Genomic DNA, 23,211 nt, shown 5'->3' with positions numbered 1-23,211 from the left:
AATGCGTTCTCTTAAGTGCGTTATGGTTAGTGTAAACGAGTTTATCTATTTAAGTATGAAGTATTCTTTGCGACTGATTTTCCAAGTTTTCCATCTTTTCCTTGTTTTCCTTGTTTTCCCGTTTCGCATTTCCCATTTCCTCTCTCCACATCAGTCTCCTTTCGGTCCCACCTGAGGCCCCCCTGGCCTCTCTCCCTATGGATATGCCATATCTGGGCCTACTATGTTTCGATTCTTTATTGCTCCCCTTCTGATCCAAATTGCCGCTGCCGCCGCTGAAGCGTTATCTTCGGATCAATGCAGCAAGCAAAGAATAGATAGCGATCGCTCTCGGACGGAATGATACGGAGTGGCGGGTTACCCCGCCTGCGACGGCGGGGAAGAGAGAAGGGGTTGGTATGGCTTGTGGTGTGGTGTCGGGATGGTGTGGTGTACCGGGGAGGCTGCGTGCCCCTGCACCAATGGGAAGAACGGCGTTTGGCGTTGGGAAGTCCGCCTGGCGGTCGGAAGTGGCGAGCCGAAGGAGGTATCGGCGGGCACTTCGGAGATGGCGCGTCGGGCCGTCAGCTCGGACAGGTAGAAGTGGCATGACAAGAAGTGTGCGCCGTATGTGGTGCGCAGCGTCGTTGGGACTGCTTTCGTGGTCTTGGTGCAGTGTGTGGGTTTGTGTGCGGATGGTTCGTACGTCCGCACACCACGGCGCCCATGTCGGAGCTGTCTTTTTCATGTCTATGTCTGACTTCACGGTCTCGACGACACGCAGACGCAGAGCAAGTCGTCGTTTGCGACGACACGATGCGAAAAAAAGTTTCAGTGGGCAAGCTGATGCCAGCGCCTGGCGCTGGCATCTGTAGAGCGCAGCGGTAGGTGGAGCTGTAGGTGTTTGACGTTTGATGGCCGATGGAGTGAAAAGAACTGGACTGCTGTTGCAATTAGCTCTTTGATGGCCTACAAATAAATTGTGTTTTTATTGTCGATTGAAAGTTACCCATACATCAACTTTCCGTGATCCATTCCGACACTTACTTCGAAACCCCATACTAATAAATCATAATGTCTGAACAAGCCGGTGCTCCAGCCCAAGGTGGTGCTCCATCCCAAGCCCCAAGAAGAGGTGGTTTCGGTGGCAGAAACAAGGGCCGTCAAGGTAGAAGAGGTGGCAGAAATGTGGAAGAAAAAGGCTGGACTCCAGTCACCAAGTTGGGTAGATTAGTCAAGGCTGGTAAGATCACCAGCATTGAGGAAATCTTCCTACACTCTTTGCCAGTCAAGGAGTTCCAAATCATTGACACCTTGTTGCCAAGCTTGTCTGATGAAGTTATGAACATCAAGCCAGTCCAAAAGCAGACCAGAGCTGGTCAAAGAACCAGATTCAAGGCAGTTGTCGTCGTTGGTGACTCCAACGGTCATGTCGGTTTGGGTATCAAGACCGCCAAGGAAGTTGCTGGTGCCATCAGAGCCGGTATCATCATTGCCAAGTTGTCTGTTATTCCAATCAGAAGAGGTTACTGGGGTAACAACTTGGGTCAACCACACTCTTTGGCCACCAAGACTTCTGGTAAGTGTGGTTCCGTTATCGTTAGATTAATCCCAGCTCCAAGAGGTTCCGGTATCGTTGCTTCTCCAGCTGTCAAGAAATTGTTGCAATTGGCCGGTTTGGAAGATTGTTACACCCAATCCAACGGTTCCACCAGAACTTTGGAAAACACTTTGAAAGCTGCTTTCGTTGCTATTGGTAACACCTACGGTTTCTTGACTCCAAACTTGTGGACCGAACATGCTTTACCAGTTTCCCCATTGGATGTTTATGCTGATGAAGCAGCCATTGAGAAGAAGAGATTCTGATTGCCAAAATACATTGTTTATAATTTTCGATTTATAGTATATTTTTGTAGTTGCCATACTTTCACTTTTCAACTTTTATCTTGTGTTCTCTCGGTTTCATCTCGGCAATCAGAGAAACGTTAAACCCTTTTAACGTTGAACTGAAAGGAAAAAATACAAGAGTATTCTACTAGTGTTTTCATTTACAAGATTTAAAAACAACCGTTTATGCAAATGGTTTCTTTGATAAACTTTCTAAAATGTTTTTTTTTTTATTTTTTTATTTTTTTTTAATGATACAATATTAATAAACTTTCGATAAGAATACGAAATTTGATCGACTCATTTCAGTCGCACTATATGAAAATATTCCACTGTTTATGCCATGTCAGTATCATGATCCACCTGTTGAGAATTCGTTGCTGCAAATAGTTGTTCTCCCCGATTTTGGTCCGCAACAGGTTCGATGGCTGCACTTTCCGGCATCGCAAACACCCTCTCACTTGTCGAGGTTGAATTTGCATTTGATGAAGCATCGTATTTTTTTTCGGGCAGGACTCTTCCTTCTGGATGTCTGAAAAGACAGTACGCGTTCCTACAGGCTACTCCAAATTTACAATCTTCATTGATTGGATGACCAAACAAACAATCTATTCTGGTGCAGTTTGCACCTTCTCGACACATTATATGGGAACGCGCATGTCTATATTTACAACGTTTGTTGGTACAATGAGCACCAAATTTACATTGCTCTAGAGATTTCTCAATCGGTTTGCCCATCGGTTTTGAACAATATGATTCACCAGAAGTAGCAATGTTTTTAGCTTTGCCCATCGGTTGAACTTGCTTGATCTTGGAGATCGAAGAATGTGCACGCTTACAATTGGGATCTGTACAGTTCAAATTATCTGGACACCATACCAAATCAATCACTTTAGCGTCTTCGTTCGCAGGTGTTGGATGGCCAAATGGACACATCGGATTTGTGCATAAATGACCAAATTTACAAAGAACAATGCCTGTTCTAATAGGTTTGCTTCTTGCTGCCAATATAGCCGCTTTTCTCTGTTGAAACTCATCCCTTGTTCGTTCGATTTCTCTCATTAAATCTTCGTCTTGATTTGGATGTAAATATTCACATGTCCCGGCTGGCTTAGGGCAATTTGGATAATCATTACACACTTTCGTAGGATGGGCATGTGGGCACGTCTTTCCTAATGGGCAACGAGGAAAAACTTTACAACGTCCCTCCTTTCTATGATGCACGTTACTCGAGTTACTATTAGGATCGCTCTCCATACCGAGTGCTTTAGCAAGCGGATTGAATCTCGAATTATTATTGTTCCGATGGCTCCCGCGGGATGCACCACGCAGTGAACCTCTTCCGCCACGAGCACCCCCTCTTGGTCTTCCTGTGTTACTAGTAGCACGTTGTTGATCAAATTGTGGTTGGAATCCAGTGAGTGTGAATTGCGGGGCCTCTCGATTGTCTTGATTCGCCAGTGGAACAATTCCGCTGAAGGCAGAAGGTACCTGCTGCGGTTGTCGATACTCCCCGGATTCTAATTGCTGATGCTGTTGACTCAGAGGCTGGGCTTCTCGTTGAGACTGTTGTTGTTGCTGTTGCTGTGCAGGTAGTGCCATCTGTTGTGACTGAACTTCAGGAACCCCTCTTATCTTGTTGACAATGCTATTTACTGTTTCACCCTGTTGCAGAGCCTCCAATGCAAAAAACGCTGTTTGCACAACGTCCATGAGTGATTCCGCCGGCACAGAATCGAACAAGGTCAACAGTTCCTGTACAACTGTCTCCACAGTGCCACCGTTGACCATTAGTAATACGATATATTCAGCAACATATTTGATATCCTCAGTAAAGCCCTGCAAAGTACTCAGCTTCTCTGCGACGATCACTTTTAGATTCTCCGTATACTCCTCTTGCGACATGATAACCCGTGAATACACTTCCTTGATCCGTCTTGCTGTGGTGAAGCTCTTGTCGTTGTTGCTATCTGGATACAAGCACTGCCTCCCTGCTTATATAAGATCTTCTGTATTGCACAAAAAGTAATTGATGGGAAAAAAAATTTTCCTGGAGATATCATTGTACACGTACATTAAAGTTTGATCAGGTGACATATTTCACTATTAAGCATCTTTAGAATAGAATATTATTGACTTTAATCTATTATGTAGTGTCTTATCTGACTAACCTACCCTCTAAAGTAAATCGCTAGTTGGAGTTGTACTTTTGAAGTTAGTTGTTTCCGAACAACGAATTGATTCCTCTACGTCTTGATAGCCTAATGCTCTTTAACGCAAGTTCATATGTACGTTATATATTTATATATTTTGAGAAATGCAGCTTTCTTCTGGTTATACCATCAGGGTACTATTAAGGATAGGAAAGATCTGAAAAAAAAGAAAATTGGTGAAAGTACAACAGAAAAAAAATGATTTACAATATGACCAAAATCGGAACTTCTTAGTGCTTACTGTGTTTATTATGTTTATCGTGTTTACTTTTCTTCTTGTGTTTTTCGCTTTCCCTCAATTGATTCATAGTATCGACTCTGTTCCTGATCCTCTCCAGAGATAACTTGACATCGCCTTTTTGAAAGTTGCTTAAATCGTAGTAAGCAGGAGCTAGTTCAATTAACCATTCCGGTCTGACGGATGTTACGGTTCTTATGTAATTCTTCGACGTCAAAACAAATTCATTGTAAATAACCCATTCGGCATCGTGGCCTAGCACAGTGCTGGGATGGATCAAGACATCTTGATTATCTTTTACAGTGATGTAGCCCTTGCCACCCGATCTCTTCTTGGCTGCCTGCATAAAGAACCCAGATGCAAGAGCCTTTCTTATGTTATCGAAATATCTTGGGCTATCGAAGTCTGTCGTGTTCAGTTCTAAGTTATAACGCACCATTAACCGTTCCAATTGAGCTCTAATATTATCAGCAGCAGAGAGCGCACGATAATTTAAATAATGGTCTCGGCACCACTTATGAATCCCATACTCGTAGGCCTCATCAGATTTAAATCCGTGGTACACGTTTAGTAAAGTCAAATGGTCACCATCTGGATGAGCGAAGATGTTCTTCGCCTCATCTGAACGCTTTTTGTCCTTTGACGGACGAATGAATACGTTTGGTACTGATAGCATTGCGACTATGGTTAGTATTTCTTGAGAACAATTGAACTCGAACGATCCAATAAGCATAACAGCAAGCATTGGATCCAGTGGAAACTGTGAGGCCAACCTTCCGAGAGCAGTTAAGTTACCGTCATCGTCCAAGCATGCCAAATAATTCAATTCCTCCAGAGCTCTCATCATCGTCTCTGGTGCAGGAGGATCCATGAAATCAAAGTGCACCAAATCATCAATGCCTAGTTTTTTCAATTCCAAAACCGTTGAAGACAAATTCGAACGTAGAATCTCGGGATAACTCTGTTCTATCAGCTCTTTCTTGAATGCTTCTTCAGTGTATAACCTGAAACATTTACCAGATCTTGTACGACCTGCACGACCTGCTCTTTGCTGGGCAGAAGCCTTTGAGATTGGTGAAACCAGTAGCGATTCAACTCTGATTCTTGGATTGTAGACCTTTTGTTTAGAGAAACCTGGATCTACGACATACACGACACCGTCAATGGTTAAAGAAGTTTCTGCGATATTGGTGGACACAACAATTTTCCTGCCCGGCCTACCATTGTGTGACTCCGGAGCTTTCTCAAAGATACGTTGTTGCATATGTGGGGGTAAAGAACCATATAGGGGGTAGACAGCTAAAGGACCACAGCCCTCCTCTCTTACCAACTGATCACCTTCCAAAGATATCTTCCTTGATGCTTCCTCAATTTCATCTTCACCTGTCAAAAATAGCAGTATGTCACCTTCTCCTTCGGTAGCATGGATTTGCAAAACGGTACGGATTGCAGAGTCTAAATAATCTCTTTGAAATTCAGGAGTGTAATAAATTTCTACAGGATATGTTCTACCGGGAACGGCGAGTAATGGAGCATTATGAAAGTAACTTTGAAACTTCTCCGCATCTAACGTAGCAGACATAATAATAAGTTTTAAATCTGGCCTCCTTATTACAACTTGCTTCAACAAACCCATTAATATGTCGGTGGCTAACGTACGTTCGTGAGCTTCATCCAGAATAATACAAGAATATCGTTTCAAATCGTGGTCTTCCATAGCTTCCCTCAGCAACATACCGTCAGTCATATATTTCAAAATAGTTTTGTTCGAAGTTTTATTCTCAAATCTTATGGAGTAACCAACTTCTTCACCCAAGTTAACATCCATTTCCTCAGCGACTCTTTGAGCAACTGACATTGCAGCAACACGTCGTGGTTGGGTACAGGCAACTTGCGTGTTTTCTAGATGTGGCATTTCATCAAAAAGCACAAATTGTGGAATCTGAGTAGTCTTACCGGAACCTGTTTCACCGACAAAAACCATAATTTGATTGTTCTGATAGATCTTCAAGAATTCAGCTCTTTGCGCATGAACTGGTAATTCACGTCTGATGCGCAGTATATCGACATATTTTGGGGTGAATTTCCTACCCGTGAATGGGTTCACGGTCGAGTTCTCTAATTTTGCTGCGTGTTCAGCTGTTGTTTTATGGCGAACCAATTCACTAAACTCACCAGCATCATGATGCTGTAGCGGTGTTGGCGGAGGGATTGGGTGTGATTTGGCTAACTCCTCGGCGACTTCAGCAGCACGTTCCGGAATTGAACTTTTGACAGGATCAGGATGTTCAACCTTATCGGAAAATCTTCTCTTTGAGCCCATTCCGATACCTATCTTATTGATATGGATTTGTATGAGCCAAGAAATGAACGTACACTAGTGCTTATCGCTTTCTATCTTTGAATTTCTATTTTGGACAAACATCAGTGTCATCTCATCGCCGTTTTTCAATTTTGAGTACGAATCTTTACTTCTGAAAATTTTCAGAATTTGCTAGCATACAGAAAAATAAAGCAAGAAGAAAGCTACTGGCAACTTCACTTGCTCTATATAGGCCTGACAAGAAAATGAGGGCGTAATTTGAAGATTTGCCACAATTGAGATCACTAAGATCCAGAATCAAACTCTTAGATCAAAACGGGAGTTCAAATCACTCATAAAGCATCTTATAAATCCAACTCCGGGTAAGAAAGCATTCAGTGTCGTTGCGCTACAGGAAAAGTTGGAAAGAAGATCGTATATACCCTTCAGCAAGTAAAAAAGCGGAATAATAGCATAATTCCAAGGAAATTTCAACAAAAGTCACCACCCCGATTGAACAGAATTGCTTTAGATATGATTGAGAGACGTAGTTTATATTATGCCTTTTGTCTCGTGTCATCTTCGAAAGAAGTCCTCAAGGGATCTTGCACGATTGCCAGAGATTCTTTTGCGCAGTGGGCCAGCACTTCCACTCTTACTAGGCCTATTTTGATGCAGTATCAATGGTTCAATGACCCTCAATGGAATGAGGCCAGGCAGCTGTCTGAAGAAATAAGGTCGAAGAATTTATCCCAACAACGCAAGAAACAGAAAAAATTATCTGGCGTCAGAAATTACTCCTCCTACTCAAAAGGACAAAAAGTATGTAATTCATGATGGTCGCTCTCGTGGAGAGGTCTGCAGCCTGCAAAATTCTATGCAAAAATTACATTTTTTTAATTTTAACTGACTGACATCAAAAAATAAAATGAATAGTAGCAGCTAGTGAACCAAGAGAATCAAGAGCAAGAAACAGAGAGAAAGCGTGAAGAGCTTCAAAGTTCGAAAGTACCATCCTCGCGTATTTCGCGTTTGTTCCACTATGGGTCATTGGCGGCAGGTGTTGGAATAATGGCGGCTTCAGAAGGCCTGACAAAAGTTGTTCAGGGCCAATCACCCACTTGGAAATCTCTTATTTATTCCGATTCAAATATTGAAATGATTGCCAAAAAATTTTCCCAAATGAGAGGCGCTGCTCTCAAAATTGGACAAATGATGTCATTTCAAGATGATAAAGTACTGCCTAAACAACTGTATGAAATTCTATCCCGCGTGCAAAATAGTGCTAACTATATGCCACATAGACAACTTGAGAAAGTTATGAGACGGGAACTGGGAAAAGAATGGACAAAAAAGTTTGCAGAATTTGATAGAGTTCCCATCGCTGCAGCAAGTATAGGGCAGGTCCATCGTGCTACATTGCCCGATGGTAAAAAGGTAGTCGTAAAAGTTCAATACCCCGGTGTGAAGGATTCCATTGATTCCGATTTGAACAACCTCCTAATGTTTTTGAGTGCCTCTCGGCTATTGCCAAAGGGTTTATTTCTAGATAAAACTGTTGCCAATGCCAGGAAAGAGCTAAAGTGGGAGTGTGATTATGTCAGGGAATCCCGAGCACTGCAACATTTCGAACAACTTTTGAAGGATGATCCTGTGTTTGCTGTTCCTCATGTCTATGCAGACCTGACAACGACCAATGTTATTACAATGTCTTATATGGAAGGAACCGAAATAATGAAATTACCACTTAATACTTCGCAGAACGTTAAAGATTTCATCTCACAAACTATAATGCGTCTGTGTCTGGAAGAAATAGCAATATTTGAGTACATGCAAACAGATCCTAATTGGGCAAATTTCCTCTATAATGCGAAGACAAATAAAATTGAGCTTTTAGATTTTGGAGCTTCAAGACCATTTCCATCAGAATTCATCCAAAACTATAGAAAGTTACTATCATATGCCACCCTCAACGATCGTGAAAAAGTTTACGAATACTCTAAAAAGCTTGGATATTTAACAGGACTAGAAACTCAGGCTATGGTTGACGCTCATGTAAATAGTGTGATAACATTAGGCGAGCCTTTTTCTGGCCCTACTGCACGACCATTCAGTTTCAAAAATCAAACCGTATCGGATAGAATTAGAGCAAATATAGGCTTAATGTTGAGTGAAAGGTTAAGTCCCCCACCAGAGGAAACATATTCGCTCCATAGAAAATTCAGCGGAATTTTTCTGCTGTGTGCTAGAATGGAGTCAACTGTTTACAGTGCAAAACTCTTCAAAGACATATTTTTCTTAGTAGATAAATAGTTGGAATAATCACATAACATTCATCGGGACGAATACAAATTGATCTCAGAGTCAGGTGATGCAGGTTTAATGTTTTGAAGGAAAAACTTAATTTTGAATTAAAATGTCACCCTGAATGCGTCATTGCAAAAAAAAACGTAACAAATTATTCGATAATTGATATCACAAACATTGTAAATATTTGGAAAGAATGTTTTCTTCGGCGTTGTCGATAGTAACTTGGTTAGACATTGATGATAATACTATGATATTCAATTATAAAGATATATAAGTCCTTGATTTCCTATATCATGAATTGAGATAAAACTAATTGAACTTGGATTAATATCTGGAAAATACGTCAGTATTTATACCTAATATTTCGCACCTATTGAACCATAAGAGAGGACGACGAGTGAAGAATTTTCATCGTCATCACACCATTTCTAGCCCCATATAATCCACAGTACAACTGTTATTTCTTGTTCCATTCCATAGACTCCTTCGTAGTCAGATTCCTGAATTGTAAACGTCTCGCGATAGATTATCATCCAATATCTTTCCAGTATCGATTGACATTCTGTTAGGGCTTCATCTGACTTCGTTTATTTTGTTTTACGGACCAATTGTCTTGTTTCTGATTCTTATAAGTCATCTCTTTAATATATTTTACAATATCGAATTATATTTTAACAGTAAAAACCTTAGACGAGTATCATACCTGACATAATTGCTAATTGATCATTTTGACTACCTCGTGCTTGTGTACTTAAGCAAAAAAAATAAATATGAGGTGGACAGGAATTGAACCTGCAACCATTCGATTGCAATTCCGTGGATGTCCCAGGATTTAACTGGAGTCGAAAGCTCTACCATTGAGCCACCACCCCATACCAATTGGATAATGTGTGGTATTTTTGAACAGATTTGAGCTCGTCCTTGTGTCAGGGGTTTTCCAAATTTTGTATTCTTTTCGTTGAGTTCTAATTCAATTAACTGAATAATCTATAGATAACTGTTCGGAGGTTTTTGAAAGAGTGTTTTTATTTGTAAAGAATGTTTATTTTGGAGTTCTCGACAGTAACTCCGCTAGACACTGATGATGATATTATGATATTCAATTATAGAGGTATATAATTCCTTGATTTTCTATATCATGAATAGAGGTAAAACTAATTGAACTTGGATTAATATCTGGAAGATATGTCAGTATTTATACCTAACATTTTGCACCTATTGCACCATAAGTTAGGGCGCTTATTGAAGGGTTTTCACTTTTCTGAGAGTAGTGTCGGTATATTGCGACCAACAAAAGCATTGGAACACTGAGATCGTAGTAGTTAATATCTTGCCAAAGTTGGTGACCTCAAGTTTATGTAGTAACTGTGTCTACGAACATCCCCACCCCTCTATGTAACGTGACATAAAAGGTGAACGACATGTAAACCTTCTTTATATATTTCAAAAATGGACTACGTCGAATCATAACAGCACGCATTAACGCCCGTAGAACATTTCACCATTCGTTCTACGAGAGACAACAGTACATGCAGCATGTGATTGGAGACATCTCACTCGCTACCAGAGAATAATGTTCGTGATACCTTCCTGCTCTAACATGTATTGTCATCAACTCACAATTTGCTGTCATCACACCACTTTCCCAGTGCTTTAGAATCTGAGACACAGCTTTTTATTTCTCGTTCGACTTTATAGATTACTCGGTAGTCAGCTTCCTGTACTGCTAATGCTCTGACGAGAGGATATCATCGGGAACTCTCCAGTCTGGATTTTTATTTTGCTTGGGCTTTTTCTGGCTTCATCTCTTTACTGTTCCACTAGAAAAATGTCGACTTTAAGTGCCTCTTGCTTACGCCTAAACGACAACACAGATCTCACCATGGTTAAGTTTAACTTTTCGTAGTGCCTTCCCTACTTCTAGTGTGTCGTGTTTGTCTATTATAAGAAGCCTCAATCTTTTTTCTAAAAGTCAAGCTTATTCGCTCTTCGAAAGCTTCCAAAAAAGAAAAGGAATTGTGTCAACGGTGTATGGAACAATAATGAGCCAAACAGTACCATCACTACTTTTGATCATAATTTATTGGCATATGTGTGTTTGAGCTGGTGAAGAAAAACTTCTGTCCGAAATAAACATCAAGAAGTGTTTCATAGGCCTCAACTCTTATCGCCAAAGAATCCAAATAGTTGCTCGTTTGGAGCGAAACAGACTCTTGCAGTTTGAATGTTGAATGAATCTAAATTATCGTGACAAAATGGATATAATATATTATGTATTACAGAAGATTTTGCCACTGCAATTACGGAGGTTTAACTTCTCCCCTGTGCAATATGGGGCTGATAGGATCAACTATGTAATATCAATAATGGAACTAAAATACTTATACATGTGTCACATAATAGAGCGGCTAGGGATTAATACCACGCTTGAACTCGGCTTTTTATTAGATTGTAGACAAGTTAAGCTCATGGGACACTCGTATGACACATATATTGTGCATCGAAAAACAAATAACTACTTTTTGCGTAAGCACATAGAATTGGTCAAATTCTACAGAATGACTTACATAATTTGAAATATTTCAACTGATATTCCCATTTATTTTGGGGGGCAGAAGAATATATCGGTAGTTCGTAATATTACAAAATGTTGGGCAGTGCCCCACAAAACGTCTTAGAATACTCTTCTGGTGGAAATTCTCAATCGCAACTTTCGTTTTTCCAGGAAAATTTCGAATCCCTTCTGATGCAACAAGTCAGTCTCATGTGAAGGAATGCTTTGCGGCAACATCTTTTTTTCAGTCAAGTAAAACTCTTTTAAAGCCGTTGACTGCAACATGATATCCTCGTACCATTTTATATTTCCCTGAATGAAACTTTCTATGTGACGCAAAAGAGTGTCCTCCACATAGAAAATGCTATTATCAGATTTGCCTGATTCTGCAACACTTCTAATCAAAGATTGGCAAATGAAGTCTAAAATTTTAAAGGATTCAAAGGCGCGCTGAAAATCAGCTATGCTATCAAGCACGATGCCTTTGTAAAAAGCGGAATGGGCAGGAACTTCTATGTGATCACTCAGCACTTGTAGAAGATGAACTAGCAGAACATACACCTGCTGCACTTTTGTTAATAGTTTTGTCATGTACTCATCTGATTTCCAGGTTTTCTTTTCTGTAGAGTTAAGTTCTTCCAATTTTTGTCTTATCAATATTAATTCTAATATTCTTGGATGACCAAGATCAAATGTCTCGTACTTGATTAAGTTATCTAGATCGTCATTGTCGTTACTTTCTTCGTCTATAATTGCGCATTCCTGCAGCAGTAGAAGTCCCATTAAGGACTTTGATGGCAGTCGTGGATACATGAACCTCTCAATAATAATATCAACAAATTCTAGTACTGGCTTGGATTGTGAAATCACCAGCTCATTTCCCAAATTGTTTAAGATATCTCGGTTTTTTGGTGAAAACTTAACTTCGCCCATCATGTTTGATAATTTTTCTACTGTTTGTTCCAGCTCAACTGTGCCCGTCATGGTTCTACAGTAAGCAGTGTTCTCGTATTATCAAAAGTCGTCTTTAAATACAGGCTTTTAAATATAGGCCTAATTGCTATCTGTGAATATCAAATAAAATGAATCATTTTTTTCTTTTCCTATTCAAATTTCATTTTTGATAATTTTCAAAATTTTGACGTGAGTCACCTGGAAAAACCGTCTAAATATGACAGAAAATGGAAAGAAATAACCAAAATAACCAAAAAAACCTAAAGAATAGGATCAGCTTTTCGAATCTTTACTCTCGTTCACGCTGATCTGCTATGAAGTGCACTTCCTTTGCTCTTTTTCTTCTTCTTGCCTGAAGTTTAGTTAACGGTACCGAACTTACCGTAGCTATAAGCCAGAAAGCTGGCAAACATGATTTAGGATATTTCTCCAGGATATACGAGGACATGTTGAAATAATTTTCAGAATTAGCTTGTGTTCTTTGGAGAATCAGGGCAATGTTACAGATACTAGCGAGATGGATTAAAAACTGTGCTGGGGAGCTTCGAACTAAAGACAAAGATCATTTTATACTCATTGACTTCAAGCTACACAACATCTCAACAAAGAATAGCCACTTTTCGACATATCTTCGTCACCAAAAAATTTCAAGTTCCCAAGATGCTATTCTAAGTACCATCGAAGATCAATGCTGCCTTCAGGCTCAAAATCTAGGCCGAACAAGACAGCTTGTTTCTCCAAGGTATTAAGACTATCTGAATTACGAGCTCCATTCAGTCAATTATGTAGTAGACTCCAGTTCCTCTTTTCCTACGTAACTAAATGTAAAGCTATATATGTTATTTTACTAGAAGGCATCTGACGCTTCCAAGTCGTCCGAAACGATATACTCGATCAGCTTTCCTAATTAAGAAAAAGACAAACAATACTCATCACCACAAACCTAAGAAAGCTTGGTCCACTCGGCAGAACGCTCCTACGGAAGTGTGAAGCAAAGTTGTATCGCATTGAGATTGTACAGCAATACCGCTAGTCTGTATCGTTTTGCTTGCCTGTGTAGAGGGCAATTGTTGTCTCCCTACAGATTACATAGTGCTTCTTTCGACTGTCGACATTGGAGGTTGATATAAACGATCAAGCACTACAATATAAGTGTGTAACGCTTCTGAAAAAAGTACAGTTCAGTACTAATATTTATTGAATACTCTTCGAATTTCCAAAGCTAACGTGGTAATCGAAAAAGAAGTGAGGACTTTTTTGAAGAGAGTTATGTTGGACCACAATAATAAATCGAAATTAGCTCACAATGCGAATAGATCAGTGCTTTCACTTACTTCACCTGCAAAACTGAATATTATGTCATCAGAATGGTCAAGAGGAGGACACGGGAAAATAGGGAAAAGAGCTCTAAGGCGTACACACTCATTGAATTCACGAAGCTTGAAAAACGCAGAGGCCCACTTGGAAAGTGAGAAAGGATTCATTCCTTCTTACGCTAGACCAAAGATGTCCATATCGGCACCTCCATTGGTAAGACGAAGTTCTTCATTTTTCAAAGAGGAGGTAGAAAGAAACGACTTTTCAAGAATAAGAGGTCATTCTTCGTCATCAGCATGTTCTAATTCGCGGCCCGCACCCCAAGACTCTGATGATATGCATATGGTATCCAATGATAGATTTATACCAAGTCTTCAAAATAACTCCCAAACGAAGGTCGATCCAATGGCACTTAAAGAAGATTTACCACCTCCAAATGCGTCGCCTTCTACTCATCTGAGGGCACAAACGAAGCTTGTATTCAAGCAAACAGTAGCAGAAGCTTGCGGACTTGATATAAACCAAAGAATACTACAATACATGCCACAGCCTCCTGTTGCCTCTTTCAAAAGACAGAATTACAGCATAAGTAGAAGAACTCATTACAACTATCAGCAGTGCCAGCAGCAGAATCAGCCCGAGCTTATGAAACTGAGGAAAATCAACAGCAATCCGGAGAGAATCCTGGATGCCCCAGGTTATCAAGATGATTTTTATTTGAATTTACTGAGTTGGTCTTCAAAGAATTTTTTAGCTATTGCATTAGAAACCGCATTGTACTTATGGAATGGAAGCAGTGGAGAAGTAACGATGTTAGTTGATTATAAAGATACAAAAATCACAAGTGTTGTATGGTCCGATGATGACTGCCACATATCTGTAGGCAAAGAAGATGGCAATACGGAAATTTGGGATATAGAGACGATGTCCTTAGTGAGAACAATGAGATCTAACTTGGGCGTACGAATCGGTGCTCAATCCTGGTTAGAAACTCTTGTGGCCACCGGCAGTCGTAGTGGTGAAATCCAAATAAATGATGTAAGACTCAAAAAACATATAGTTTCAACGTGGGCAGAGCACTCTGGGGAAATTTGTGGATTAAGTTATAAAAAAGACGGATTACAACTAGCCTCTGGTGGTAACGATAATACGGTCATGATATGGGACACAAGAATCTCAATGCCTCAATGGGTGAAAAGAACCCACACTGCAGCAGTAAAAGCATTAAGCTGGTGTCCATATATTCCTAATGTTTTAGCCACGGGTGGTGGCCAAACTGATAAACACATTCAGCTTTGGAATAGTACTACTGGTTCAAGGTTAGGATCAATAAGTACTGGCTCCCAGGTTAGTTCATTGCACTGGGGCCAGAGCTATTCAAGCACTGGTCAAATGAATCGCGAAATAGTAGCCACTGGTGGTAATCCAGGAAACGCTATCTCTGTTTTCAATTACGATACTAAGTTTAAGATCGCAGAGATAGTTCATGCTCACGAGTCAAGAATTTGCTGCTCGCAGTTATCACCAGATGGAACAACGTTGGCAACAGTTGGTGGTGATGAGAATTTAAAATTCTACAAGGTCTTTGAGCCTAGAAGAAAGAACAAAAGAAGAACTAAAGGGGTGGCGGAAGATGTATTGAACCTTTTTAGTCACAGATCATCAGGTCTGTCAAGAATGGATAGTGGAGATTGTCTTGGTGATAGCCAAAGTGACGTTGAGACGACTAATGATGGTAATGAAAATCCTTCATCGTCTCAAAGAGCGAGCAACTTTTTAATTAGATAATGTTTTTTATTTTAGAATAAATCGCATTTTGAGATGTATCGCATTACATAAAGCATAAATTAGTGTACCTGGGAACGTTATTTCTACGATTGCTTCACCTAATACAAGTAAAGGAAAGCGGACACAGGCTTCTAGTTGTAAAGAATGAACTCATTCAAATAATACTAGAATATATATTGGGTGGCAAAAGAGACACGAGATGCATCAAATGACCAAAAATCGACTACCGTATGATAATCTAGTGCAAGGGTCATGACACTTCTAATCGGAAAAAATCCATCACCCTTATCAAAAACGATAAGACTTATTCACGGAAGAAGGAAAAGTGCAGGAAACCCACAGAAAGGAACCTTTCCTAAAGAAGATCGCCGCAAACCCAGCCCTATGCGATGGGCCTATCCCTTGCCATCAACAAACATGACGATCCACCAGAAATAAAAAGCAAAGATCCCACGAAGCTAAAAGTCAAAGCCATATTTGAAAAATCTTTTTGGCAGGGGAATAAGCAAGCTTACTCTATTACAGCTCGAGAAGGTTTAAAGTAAACCTTACCTCACGAACCTCCCATATAAAGAAATTCAGACCTCATCTCCCAGACTTCGGGCGGAACCTTCACTTAATCTCCCCAGTGAAACTAATTTGCCTAAGCAAAGAACAAAGCACATCGCGGAGCCAAGTAAGGACAAAAATCGTGGACCGACCGCATCTAATCAAACCCCCATCGAAAAAATCTTGACCCGTATCTGATACACAAAACTCCACGGATGAAGCTGGTAATTTCATTTATTCGATTCCTCTCTTACCCGTTCAAACCTCATCCCATAGGGAAAGAGCGGATGAACATTTGTGTTGCCAAAAAATGTGTTTGTAACAAAAAAAAAGGTAATGAGCCTCATTGAGGTCATTTCAGTTGTTACACTGAAAAGAACAGATACTACACTTGATCTAAGCCAAAAGGCAAAGAGATTCTTGCCCTCTTAAAACAGAATCTGAAAAGAAAACGTAATGAAAATTTTTTGCAACCCGCTCGAATCTTTGCTTTATATACTTCTTCAACTCTGTTACCCGCCTTTATATTTTTTTCTTCCCCACTTACCATTCTGACAAGGGTGGAAGTATAATCAAGACTCAGATTGGTTCACCATACCATTCAGAAGTTTTTTCTGCTAGAAGAAGACTATACTCTCAATAACTAGATAACAGTATCACCTTGGTTTGAATAATGGGTGGCACAGGGAACGAACTTGAAAAGGTGCTCATGGAACAAAAGCTCGCCGTGGAGTCTATAAGATCGTTTCTGAAATCGAAGACCTCTTATGATGTTCTGCCTGTCTCATATAGATTGATCGTGCTGGACACGTCGTTACTAGTTAAGAAGTCACTAAACGTTTTGTTACAGAACAACATAGTGTCAGCGCCCTTGTGGGATGCCAAGACGTCTAGATTTGCAGGGCTTTTAACTTCAAGCGATTTCATCAATGTCATTCAGTATTACTTCTCAAACCCGGACAAGTTCGAATTAGTGGACAAACTGCAATTGGACGGATTAAAGGACATAGAAAGAGCCATTGGCGTCGAACCTATCGATACCGCTTCAATTCATCCTTCGAGGCCACTGTACGAAGCTTGTATACGAATGATGGGCGCAACTAGCAGAAGAATTCCTTTAATAGATCAAGATGAGGAGACACATAGAGAGATCGTTGTGAGTGTTCTCACGCAGTATAGAATACTTAAGTTTGTTGCGTTGAATTGTAGAGAAACGAATTTTCTGAGAAGACCGCTTCGCGAGTTGAATATCATTACACAGGGAAACGTTGCAAGCTGTCAAATGACGACTCCTGTTATAGACGTAATTCAACTGTTGAGTCAAGGCAACGTTGCTTCTATACCAATAGTAGACGAAGAAAATGTTCTGGTGAACGTTTATGAAGCGGTCGATGTTTTGGGATTGATCAAGGGTGGCATTTACAATGACTTGTCGCTAACTGTAGGAGAAGCGTTGATGAGGAGAAGCGATGATTTTGAAGGTGTTTTCACGTGTACAGTAAATGATAAGCTATCCACAATCATGAACAACATTCGAAAATCAAGAGTGCATAGATATTTTGTTGTCGATGGCGACGGTAAATTGGAAGGTGTTCTCACATTAAGCGATATACTCAAGTATATTCTTCTTTCTGCGAATTGAGGTATTAGAGCGCATAAACACTGTATAAATTGAAATGGAGATAAACTCCAGAGAATGTATATTTACATATGCAAACTTATCTTTAAAAACCTGACTAATGAATATTTGATATGAAAAAAAGTCGCGATGAGTCGTCTGTAATTAGTAAAAGCAAAAGTGAACCATGAAAAAGGAAGCGTAACATAATACTACTAGCAAGCAGTAAGCGCTGCTCTTCCTGTACACGTAATATTATTGACTTCCGACTTGAGTTTGCAATCAGAAACAGCTTCAAGTTTACTTCCATATCTAGAGGTTTTCTATTGGAAATATATATGTCATTCTGATCGATAAGGAACTAAGTTACTGAAATTATCTCTATTAGGAATGCCGGGAGCAGAATTCACTGACAGAATAGGCGAAAGTTCTTTACCATCGCCAGTTGCATGGCATGAAAAGCCTGCTATACGACAAGTTACTTGGAGGGCGACTTTAGTAGGTTTGATAATCGGGTCATTGGTTCTCGTCTCTAACTTCCAATTTGGACTTCAGACAGGTTGGGTGTCTATGATGTCAATGCCATCGGCTCTTTTGGCTTGCAGTTTTTTCCGCCGAATATGGCCATTAATATTTCCAAAGGATCCTCCGTTCACGGATGTCGAGACGGTGTACGTCCAAAGTATGGCAGTAGCCGTTGGAACAGGACCCTTGGCTTACGGATTTGTAGGTGTAATTCCGGCAATCGAGAAGTTTGTTACTAGAGAAGAAAGTGGCTATTCAAGAGACCAGGGTCAACTATTTACAGTGGGCCAACTTATAGTTTGGTCCAGCGCACTTGCATTTTTTGGAATATTCTTTGCCGTACCACTACGAAAGCAAGTTATTGTAAGAGAAAAACTTCCATTCCCCAGTGGTAATGCGACTGCAGTTTTGATTGCCGTCCTAAGTGGCTCGGAGATCCTGCAAGAGGTAAGTCGTCGTGAGCTCCTGCAAATGAGAAATAGAAGATTAGACGAATGCGCAGAGGTGCTACGACCTGAAGATGATGACGATTCTTCTGAGCACGAATCAGAGCATGAATTGGTGCATTCTTTTGAACAAAGACGTGACTCAAATACTTTGCGTTCTGAAGAAACAGAACGAGATGCTTACGGTAAAAATATCAGTGTTTTATCCAAAACGTTTACACTTTCTGCTGCGTATACAATCACTTCTTACTTTTTACCTATGCTAAGATCTATTCCTTTATTTGGGAAATACGCATCCAGGACGTATCTTCTAGATTTTCAGCCATCTCCTGCCTACATTGGTCAGGGTATAATAATGGGGCTCGCTACGGTGTCCTACATGCTATTTGGGTGTTTGCTTGGGTGGTGTGTGCTAGCTCCGTTGGCGCGCAATAGAGAATGGGTGCCCCCTGATGCTGACGTTGATGATTGGGAAAGGGGCGCGCATGGGTGGATTTTATGGTCTTCACTGTCAATAATGGTAGTAGATAGTGTTGTTGGATTTATGGTTGTGACAGTTAAATCAATCGTAAATTTTTGGCTTGTAAGCGATAAGGCTCAGCTGTTAGCTGATTATTGGGATGATTCATTCGAATCAATGCTATTAGAAGAAGAAAGAGTTATCAATAGTCGAAGGAATACTAATGCGAGCGGACCGCAGAATACAATAAGACTTGTCTATGCCGAAGATGATCATGAAGTAGCACCAGAACATCTAGTCAAGTACACAACTGTTATTTGTGGATTAATTTTCTCCTCCGTCATTTGTATCGTTCTGATAATATATCTATTTGGGGTCAATATTATTCCGATATACGCCATGATTACAGCATTGTTAATTGCTCTATTCTTGTCAGTTCTGGGAATTCGCGCCTTAGGGGAGACAGACCTGAACCCTGTTAGTGGAATCGGTAAAATATCACAGCTAATTTTTGCTGTGATCGCTCCTCGTAACCATCCGGGATCGGTGCTGTTGAATTTGGTTGCTGGAGGAGTTGCCGAGGCTGGTGCTCAACAAGCTGGTGACTTGATGCAAGATTTGAAAACCGGCCACCTTCTAGGTGCTTCTCCTAGAGCTCAGTTCGTTGCTCAGATCTTGGGCGCGACCTGGTCAGTTTTTCTGTCGAGTATAGTGTACATCTGCTACAATAAAGTATACCATATTCCAGACAAACAATTCCGTATACCAACTGCTGTCGTATGGGTCGATTGTGCCCGGTTAGTTACCGGAAAAGGCCTACCAAAGAACGCGCTAGAATGTTCATTGATTCTAGGAGGAGTTTTTGGGGGCTTATCTCTTATTAAAAACTGCTGTCGTGATCGTCACTATACATGGTTGAAATACGTTCCTTCTGGTGTCGCCGTGGGAGTGGGGATTTATAATACGCCGAGTTTCACATTCGCCAGGTTCGCAGGTGGCCTGGCGTCTCACATCTGGCTAAAAAATGGAAAGCACAATTTGAATGCAAAGACAAAGCTGATCGTTTTCAGCTCCGGCTTGATTCTTGGTGAAGGAATCTGTAGCATGATCAATATGCTATTCACCAACTTTAATGTACCGCATTTCTGAAACGCAGTTTAATATCTATATGTAACTGTACAAGTGAAATTTCTCATCTATTGGTTTTGCTGAGCTTGCAATGCGAGCTGTTTCTGTCTTAGTTCCTTATACTGATTGTCTTTGAAGTGTTCCACCTTGTTCAGGAAATCTTGGCGAGCCAAGTAACCGTCCTTGTTGTGTAAGGTCAGTTCATCGTTGATGTTCTCTTTATCAACATAAGTTGCCCAATCGAGACTGGACTTTTCTAAAGTTGTCAATTTCGGTTTCAATGATCCCGCTATGATCTGCTCCAGAATAGGAGGCCTCTTGAGTGGCCTTCGCAGCCTCGCTAAATTTTCTTTAGATATATGGAATTTTGAGCTCTTAGTCTCTGAAACATGATCGTCCTCTTGACCAACATTCGATTCTGTTTTTGACCCTTTACCACCCGCTTCTTCTTTAGCATCAAATTTGGTACTATTCAAATACTCCTGAGCCTCAGCACTGGATTTTGGCACAAGCTTTTCCTCATGTATCCGCTCTCCAGCGAAAATGTAATCTCTTTTTATTAAAATAGTTTCCTCTTCCGCATTTGAGGCAGAGTTTGTTCGTGCTGTCGAGTCATCATCAGCCAGAATTGAACCCACAGAGCCCTGCATGCCGAGTCTTTTATCACTCATACTTTGAAGATCTTCCCAAACACCCTTGATTGTATCAGAAATTTCAGTCTTCTCCATAGTTTCATATTTTCTCTTCCTGTCAAGCTCTTGTTGCAATAATCTCCCTCTTCTCGTTTTGATGAGTCCACCACTTTCGCTTTCTATTTGGGAGTAGTCTACATCATTTTTAACCCTCTTTCTCTGTTCTCTTTTAGGTGCCTTACCGTCATCCTCATCACCATCTTCACCTTCATCGCTACTCATCTGCGGGTTCTCGTCATCGGGATTGAAATCTTCATCTTCTTCCTCAACATATTGCTCTTCTTCGAATGTGGCCTCTTTCTGTGAGTTCAAAGAGCTTATTTGATCATTCATGGTCAACTGAGCTATCCTTTTGCACACTCTTTTATTGTGCCGTTGTTTTATGATATATCATCGCGATTTCATAATACTCTCTTTGTTTTTTAGGTATGTGGAACGCATTGAAAAGGAGACTAAAAACAATAAAAAGGATAGGTTTTAAATGTATAGAAATAACAATTGGCTTTGAAACTTGTCCAAATAGCCATTTCTCTATGTCAAACGCGGATGAAAATGGAGTAGCGTCTCCCAATGTGTTGAAAAGAAAAAAGGAAGACTGTGCAGAGGAACAGTTGGAGGCTGAAATCAAGCGAGTTGCTCTGGATGATGATACAGAGACTGTGACGGCTGGATTGACAAATGGAACCTGCTTAGAAAATGGATTGAGCAACGGAAATGGGCAAGACTCATGCTCTTCAGACGGAAGAGAGTTGAGTAGCGAAAGCATCAGCCGGCATGCACACCTTAGGATGCTCTGTCTTGTCAAAGAGGCTTCAATCGTTGTCGGTCATAAAGGTGAGACAATTTGCAAAATCAAAAGTGAAACTTCTACAAGGATTAATGTCTCTGACAATGTTAGAGGTGTACCTGAGAGAGTCATATACGTGAGAGGATCATGCGATAATGTTGCGAAAGCATTTGGAATGATAGTAAGATCACTTGTATCAAGAAATGAGGAAAGCGATTTGGATGAAAACTCTACCGCAACAACAATCAACTTGCTGATATCCCACCACCTAATGGGCTGTGTTATTGGTAAGCACGGCTCAAGGTTAAGGGAAATAGAAGACCTAAGTGCCGCAAGATTATCTGCGTCACCTCAGCAATTATTAATGTCCAATGACCGCATACTTAGTATCACTGGAGTTGCTGATGCTATTCATATTGCAACGTTTTATGTCGGGCAAACCATTATGAATTCTAGAGAGGGTACCAGGATGAAAAAACCCATCTTTTATCAGCCAAGTGCCATGTATTCGGCACTCCTTAGTGGAATTTCTCCACCTGGATTTTCTCACCAAAAACATCATCAATATCATCCAACAGACAAGTACACCACCAATAGGGGCAATAAAAGAGTATCTAGATCATCCTCTCTGATGATGGTAGTACCGGCTAATCAATCTTTTCCACGCCAGGTCTCGGAACAACCACTTAGTCGTATCCCTGTGACATATACTGCAGCGAATGCAGCGAATGCAACCTCTTTTACTCCCAACTTTATGATCCCTAACGTAAGAATACTGGATGGTCCCGTAACTACCCCGGCAGCTCAAACAATGTCTATCGTGGAGCAAAAGATTTATATAGATGAAAATTTTGTGGGAAACATAATAGGAAGGGATGGAAAGCATATAAACTCGATTAAAGAGGCTACCGGATGTTCAATTTTTATTGACGAACCTGTTAATGGGGCTTCTGAAAGAAGATTAACAGTGAAGGGAACGTCAATGGGGTCGCAGGCTGCAATAATGCTAATAAGTAACAAAATCGAAATTGATAGGATAAACCGCGAGAGGAAAAGATAAAACTGTAGATAGAGATAAAGATATTCTTCATCGTTAACGTCAAATGCGTTATTCCCAGCCGCTGGATCAATTTTCGTATATTAAGAAGAGGTCTATATTTAATGTGCAGAGCGTGAAATGAGTAAAACCTAAAACTAGTTATATTATCTAGTAGTTTACATGGAAAAAGTAAATCGTAAGTTTTTTGTACTATGTAGTATACAATTGCATCTTTGTGTAGTATTATTGGTTTTAAGATAAAATATAGAATTACAACCAAGTAATTAGATTGTAGAAAGAGGGTACTATAAAACAGTGAATTTCCAATTCAGTGGATTGGTATTCCAATTGCACAATACCAGCATCTCAAAGAAAATGTTTTTACAGTAGATTAAACTAGATTGGGTGCAGAAAATAAATTGATG

At 40.3% G+C, this 23,211-nt stretch overlaps 12 protein-coding genes and 1 non-coding gene across 13 annotated transcripts; 8 read left to right on the top strand and 5 right to left on the bottom strand.

Moving 5' to 3' along the window:
* Positions 1–398: 398 nt before the first annotated feature.
* HG535_0B03180 (uncharacterized protein) lies at positions 399–854 on the top strand (the record flags this gene model as incomplete). Its single annotated transcript, XM_037287112.1, has 1 exon — positions 399–854. One exon carries the CDS (start codon positions 399–401, stop codon positions 852–854), a length of 456 nt encoding a protein of 151 aa, XP_037143007.1.
* A 199-nt stretch (positions 855–1,053) lies between these two features.
* Positions 1,054–1,845, top strand: RPS2 (40S ribosomal protein uS5; the record flags this gene model as incomplete). Its single annotated transcript, XM_037287111.1, has 1 exon — positions 1,054–1,845. The coding sequence occupies one exon, from the start codon at positions 1,054–1,056 to the stop codon at positions 1,843–1,845; it is 792 nt and encodes a 263-aa protein (XP_037143006.1).
* Positions 1,846–2,202: 357 nt separating this feature from the next.
* On the bottom strand, positions 2,203–3,771 carry NAB2 (mRNA-binding protein NAB2; the record flags this gene model as incomplete). The annotated part of the gene is made up of 1 exon (XM_037287110.1): positions 2,203–3,771. One exon carries the CDS (start codon positions 3,769–3,771, stop codon positions 2,203–2,205), a length of 1,569 nt encoding a protein of 522 aa, XP_037143005.1.
* Positions 3,772–4,309: 538 nt separating this feature from the next.
* On the bottom strand, positions 4,310–6,640 carry PRP43 (DEAH-box ATP-dependent RNA helicase PRP43; the record flags this gene model as incomplete). Its single annotated transcript, XM_037287109.1, has 1 exon — positions 4,310–6,640. The coding sequence occupies one exon, from the start codon at positions 6,638–6,640 to the stop codon at positions 4,310–4,312; it is 2,331 nt and encodes a 776-aa protein (XP_037143004.1).
* Positions 6,641–7,153: 513 nt separating this feature from the next.
* HG535_0B03140 (uncharacterized protein) lies at positions 7,154–7,932 on the top strand (the record flags this gene model as incomplete). Its single annotated transcript, XM_037287108.1, has 2 exons — positions 7,154–7,441; positions 7,924–7,932. The coding sequence occupies 2 exons, from the start codon at positions 7,154–7,156 to the stop codon at positions 7,930–7,932; spliced, it is 297 nt and encodes a 98-aa protein (XP_037143003.1).
* Positions 7,933–7,939: 7 nt separating this feature from the next.
* COQ8 (protein kinase COQ8) lies at positions 7,940–8,932 on the top strand (the record flags this gene model as incomplete). The annotated part of the gene is made up of 1 exon (XM_037287107.1): positions 7,940–8,932. One exon carries the CDS (start codon positions 7,940–7,942, stop codon positions 8,930–8,932), a length of 993 nt encoding a protein of 330 aa, XP_037143002.1.
* A 768-nt stretch (positions 8,933–9,700) lies between these two features.
* On the bottom strand, positions 9,701–9,801 carry HG535_0Btrna2W. The gene is made up of 2 exons: positions 9,765–9,801; positions 9,701–9,737 (listed from the first exon to the last, which is right to left on the bottom strand). It is a non-coding gene; the product is annotated as a tRNA-Trp (tRNA).
* A 1,802-nt stretch (positions 9,802–11,603) lies between these two features.
* On the bottom strand, positions 11,604–12,467 carry ARO5 (Aro5p; the record flags this gene model as incomplete). Its single annotated transcript, XM_037287106.1, has 1 exon — positions 11,604–12,467. The coding sequence occupies one exon, from the start codon at positions 12,465–12,467 to the stop codon at positions 11,604–11,606; it is 864 nt and encodes a 287-aa protein (XP_037143001.1).
* A 1,239-nt stretch (positions 12,468–13,706) lies between these two features.
* On the top strand, positions 13,707–15,542 carry CDC20 (ubiquitin-protein transferase activating protein CDC20; the record flags this gene model as incomplete). Its single annotated transcript, XM_037287105.1, has 1 exon — positions 13,707–15,542. One exon carries the CDS (start codon positions 13,707–13,709, stop codon positions 15,540–15,542), a length of 1,836 nt encoding a protein of 611 aa, XP_037143000.1.
* A 1,222-nt stretch (positions 15,543–16,764) lies between these two features.
* SNF4 (AMP-activated serine/threonine-protein kinase regulatory subunit SNF4) lies at positions 16,765–17,733 on the top strand (the record flags this gene model as incomplete). Its single annotated transcript, XM_037287104.1, has 1 exon — positions 16,765–17,733. One exon carries the CDS (start codon positions 16,765–16,767, stop codon positions 17,731–17,733), a length of 969 nt encoding a protein of 322 aa, XP_037142999.1.
* Positions 17,734–18,099: 366 nt separating this feature from the next.
* HG535_0B03090 (uncharacterized protein) lies at positions 18,100–20,289 on the top strand (the record flags this gene model as incomplete). The annotated part of the gene is made up of 1 exon (XM_037287103.1): positions 18,100–20,289. The coding sequence occupies one exon, from the start codon at positions 18,100–18,102 to the stop codon at positions 20,287–20,289; it is 2,190 nt and encodes a 729-aa protein (XP_037142998.1).
* A 47-nt stretch (positions 20,290–20,336) lies between these two features.
* On the bottom strand, positions 20,337–21,293 carry SWC5 (Swc5p; the record flags this gene model as incomplete). The annotated part of the gene is made up of 1 exon (XM_037287102.1): positions 20,337–21,293. The coding sequence occupies one exon, from the start codon at positions 21,291–21,293 to the stop codon at positions 20,337–20,339; it is 957 nt and encodes a 318-aa protein (XP_037142997.1).
* A 95-nt stretch (positions 21,294–21,388) lies between these two features.
* On the top strand, positions 21,389–22,807 carry PBP2 (telomere maintenance protein PBP2; the record flags this gene model as incomplete). The annotated part of the gene is made up of 1 exon (XM_037287101.1): positions 21,389–22,807. The coding sequence occupies one exon, from the start codon at positions 21,389–21,391 to the stop codon at positions 22,805–22,807; it is 1,419 nt and encodes a 472-aa protein (XP_037142996.1).
* Positions 22,808–23,211: the final 404 nt, after the last annotated feature.

This window comes from Zygotorulaspora mrakii, chromosome 2, assembly GCF_013402915.1.
Source record: "Zygotorulaspora mrakii chromosome 2, complete sequence".
In the NCBI taxonomy this organism is placed as follows: domain Eukaryota; kingdom Fungi; phylum Ascomycota; class Saccharomycetes; order Saccharomycetales; family Saccharomycetaceae; genus Zygotorulaspora; species Zygotorulaspora mrakii.
This window is presented reverse-complemented; position numbering and strand designations above follow the sequence as displayed.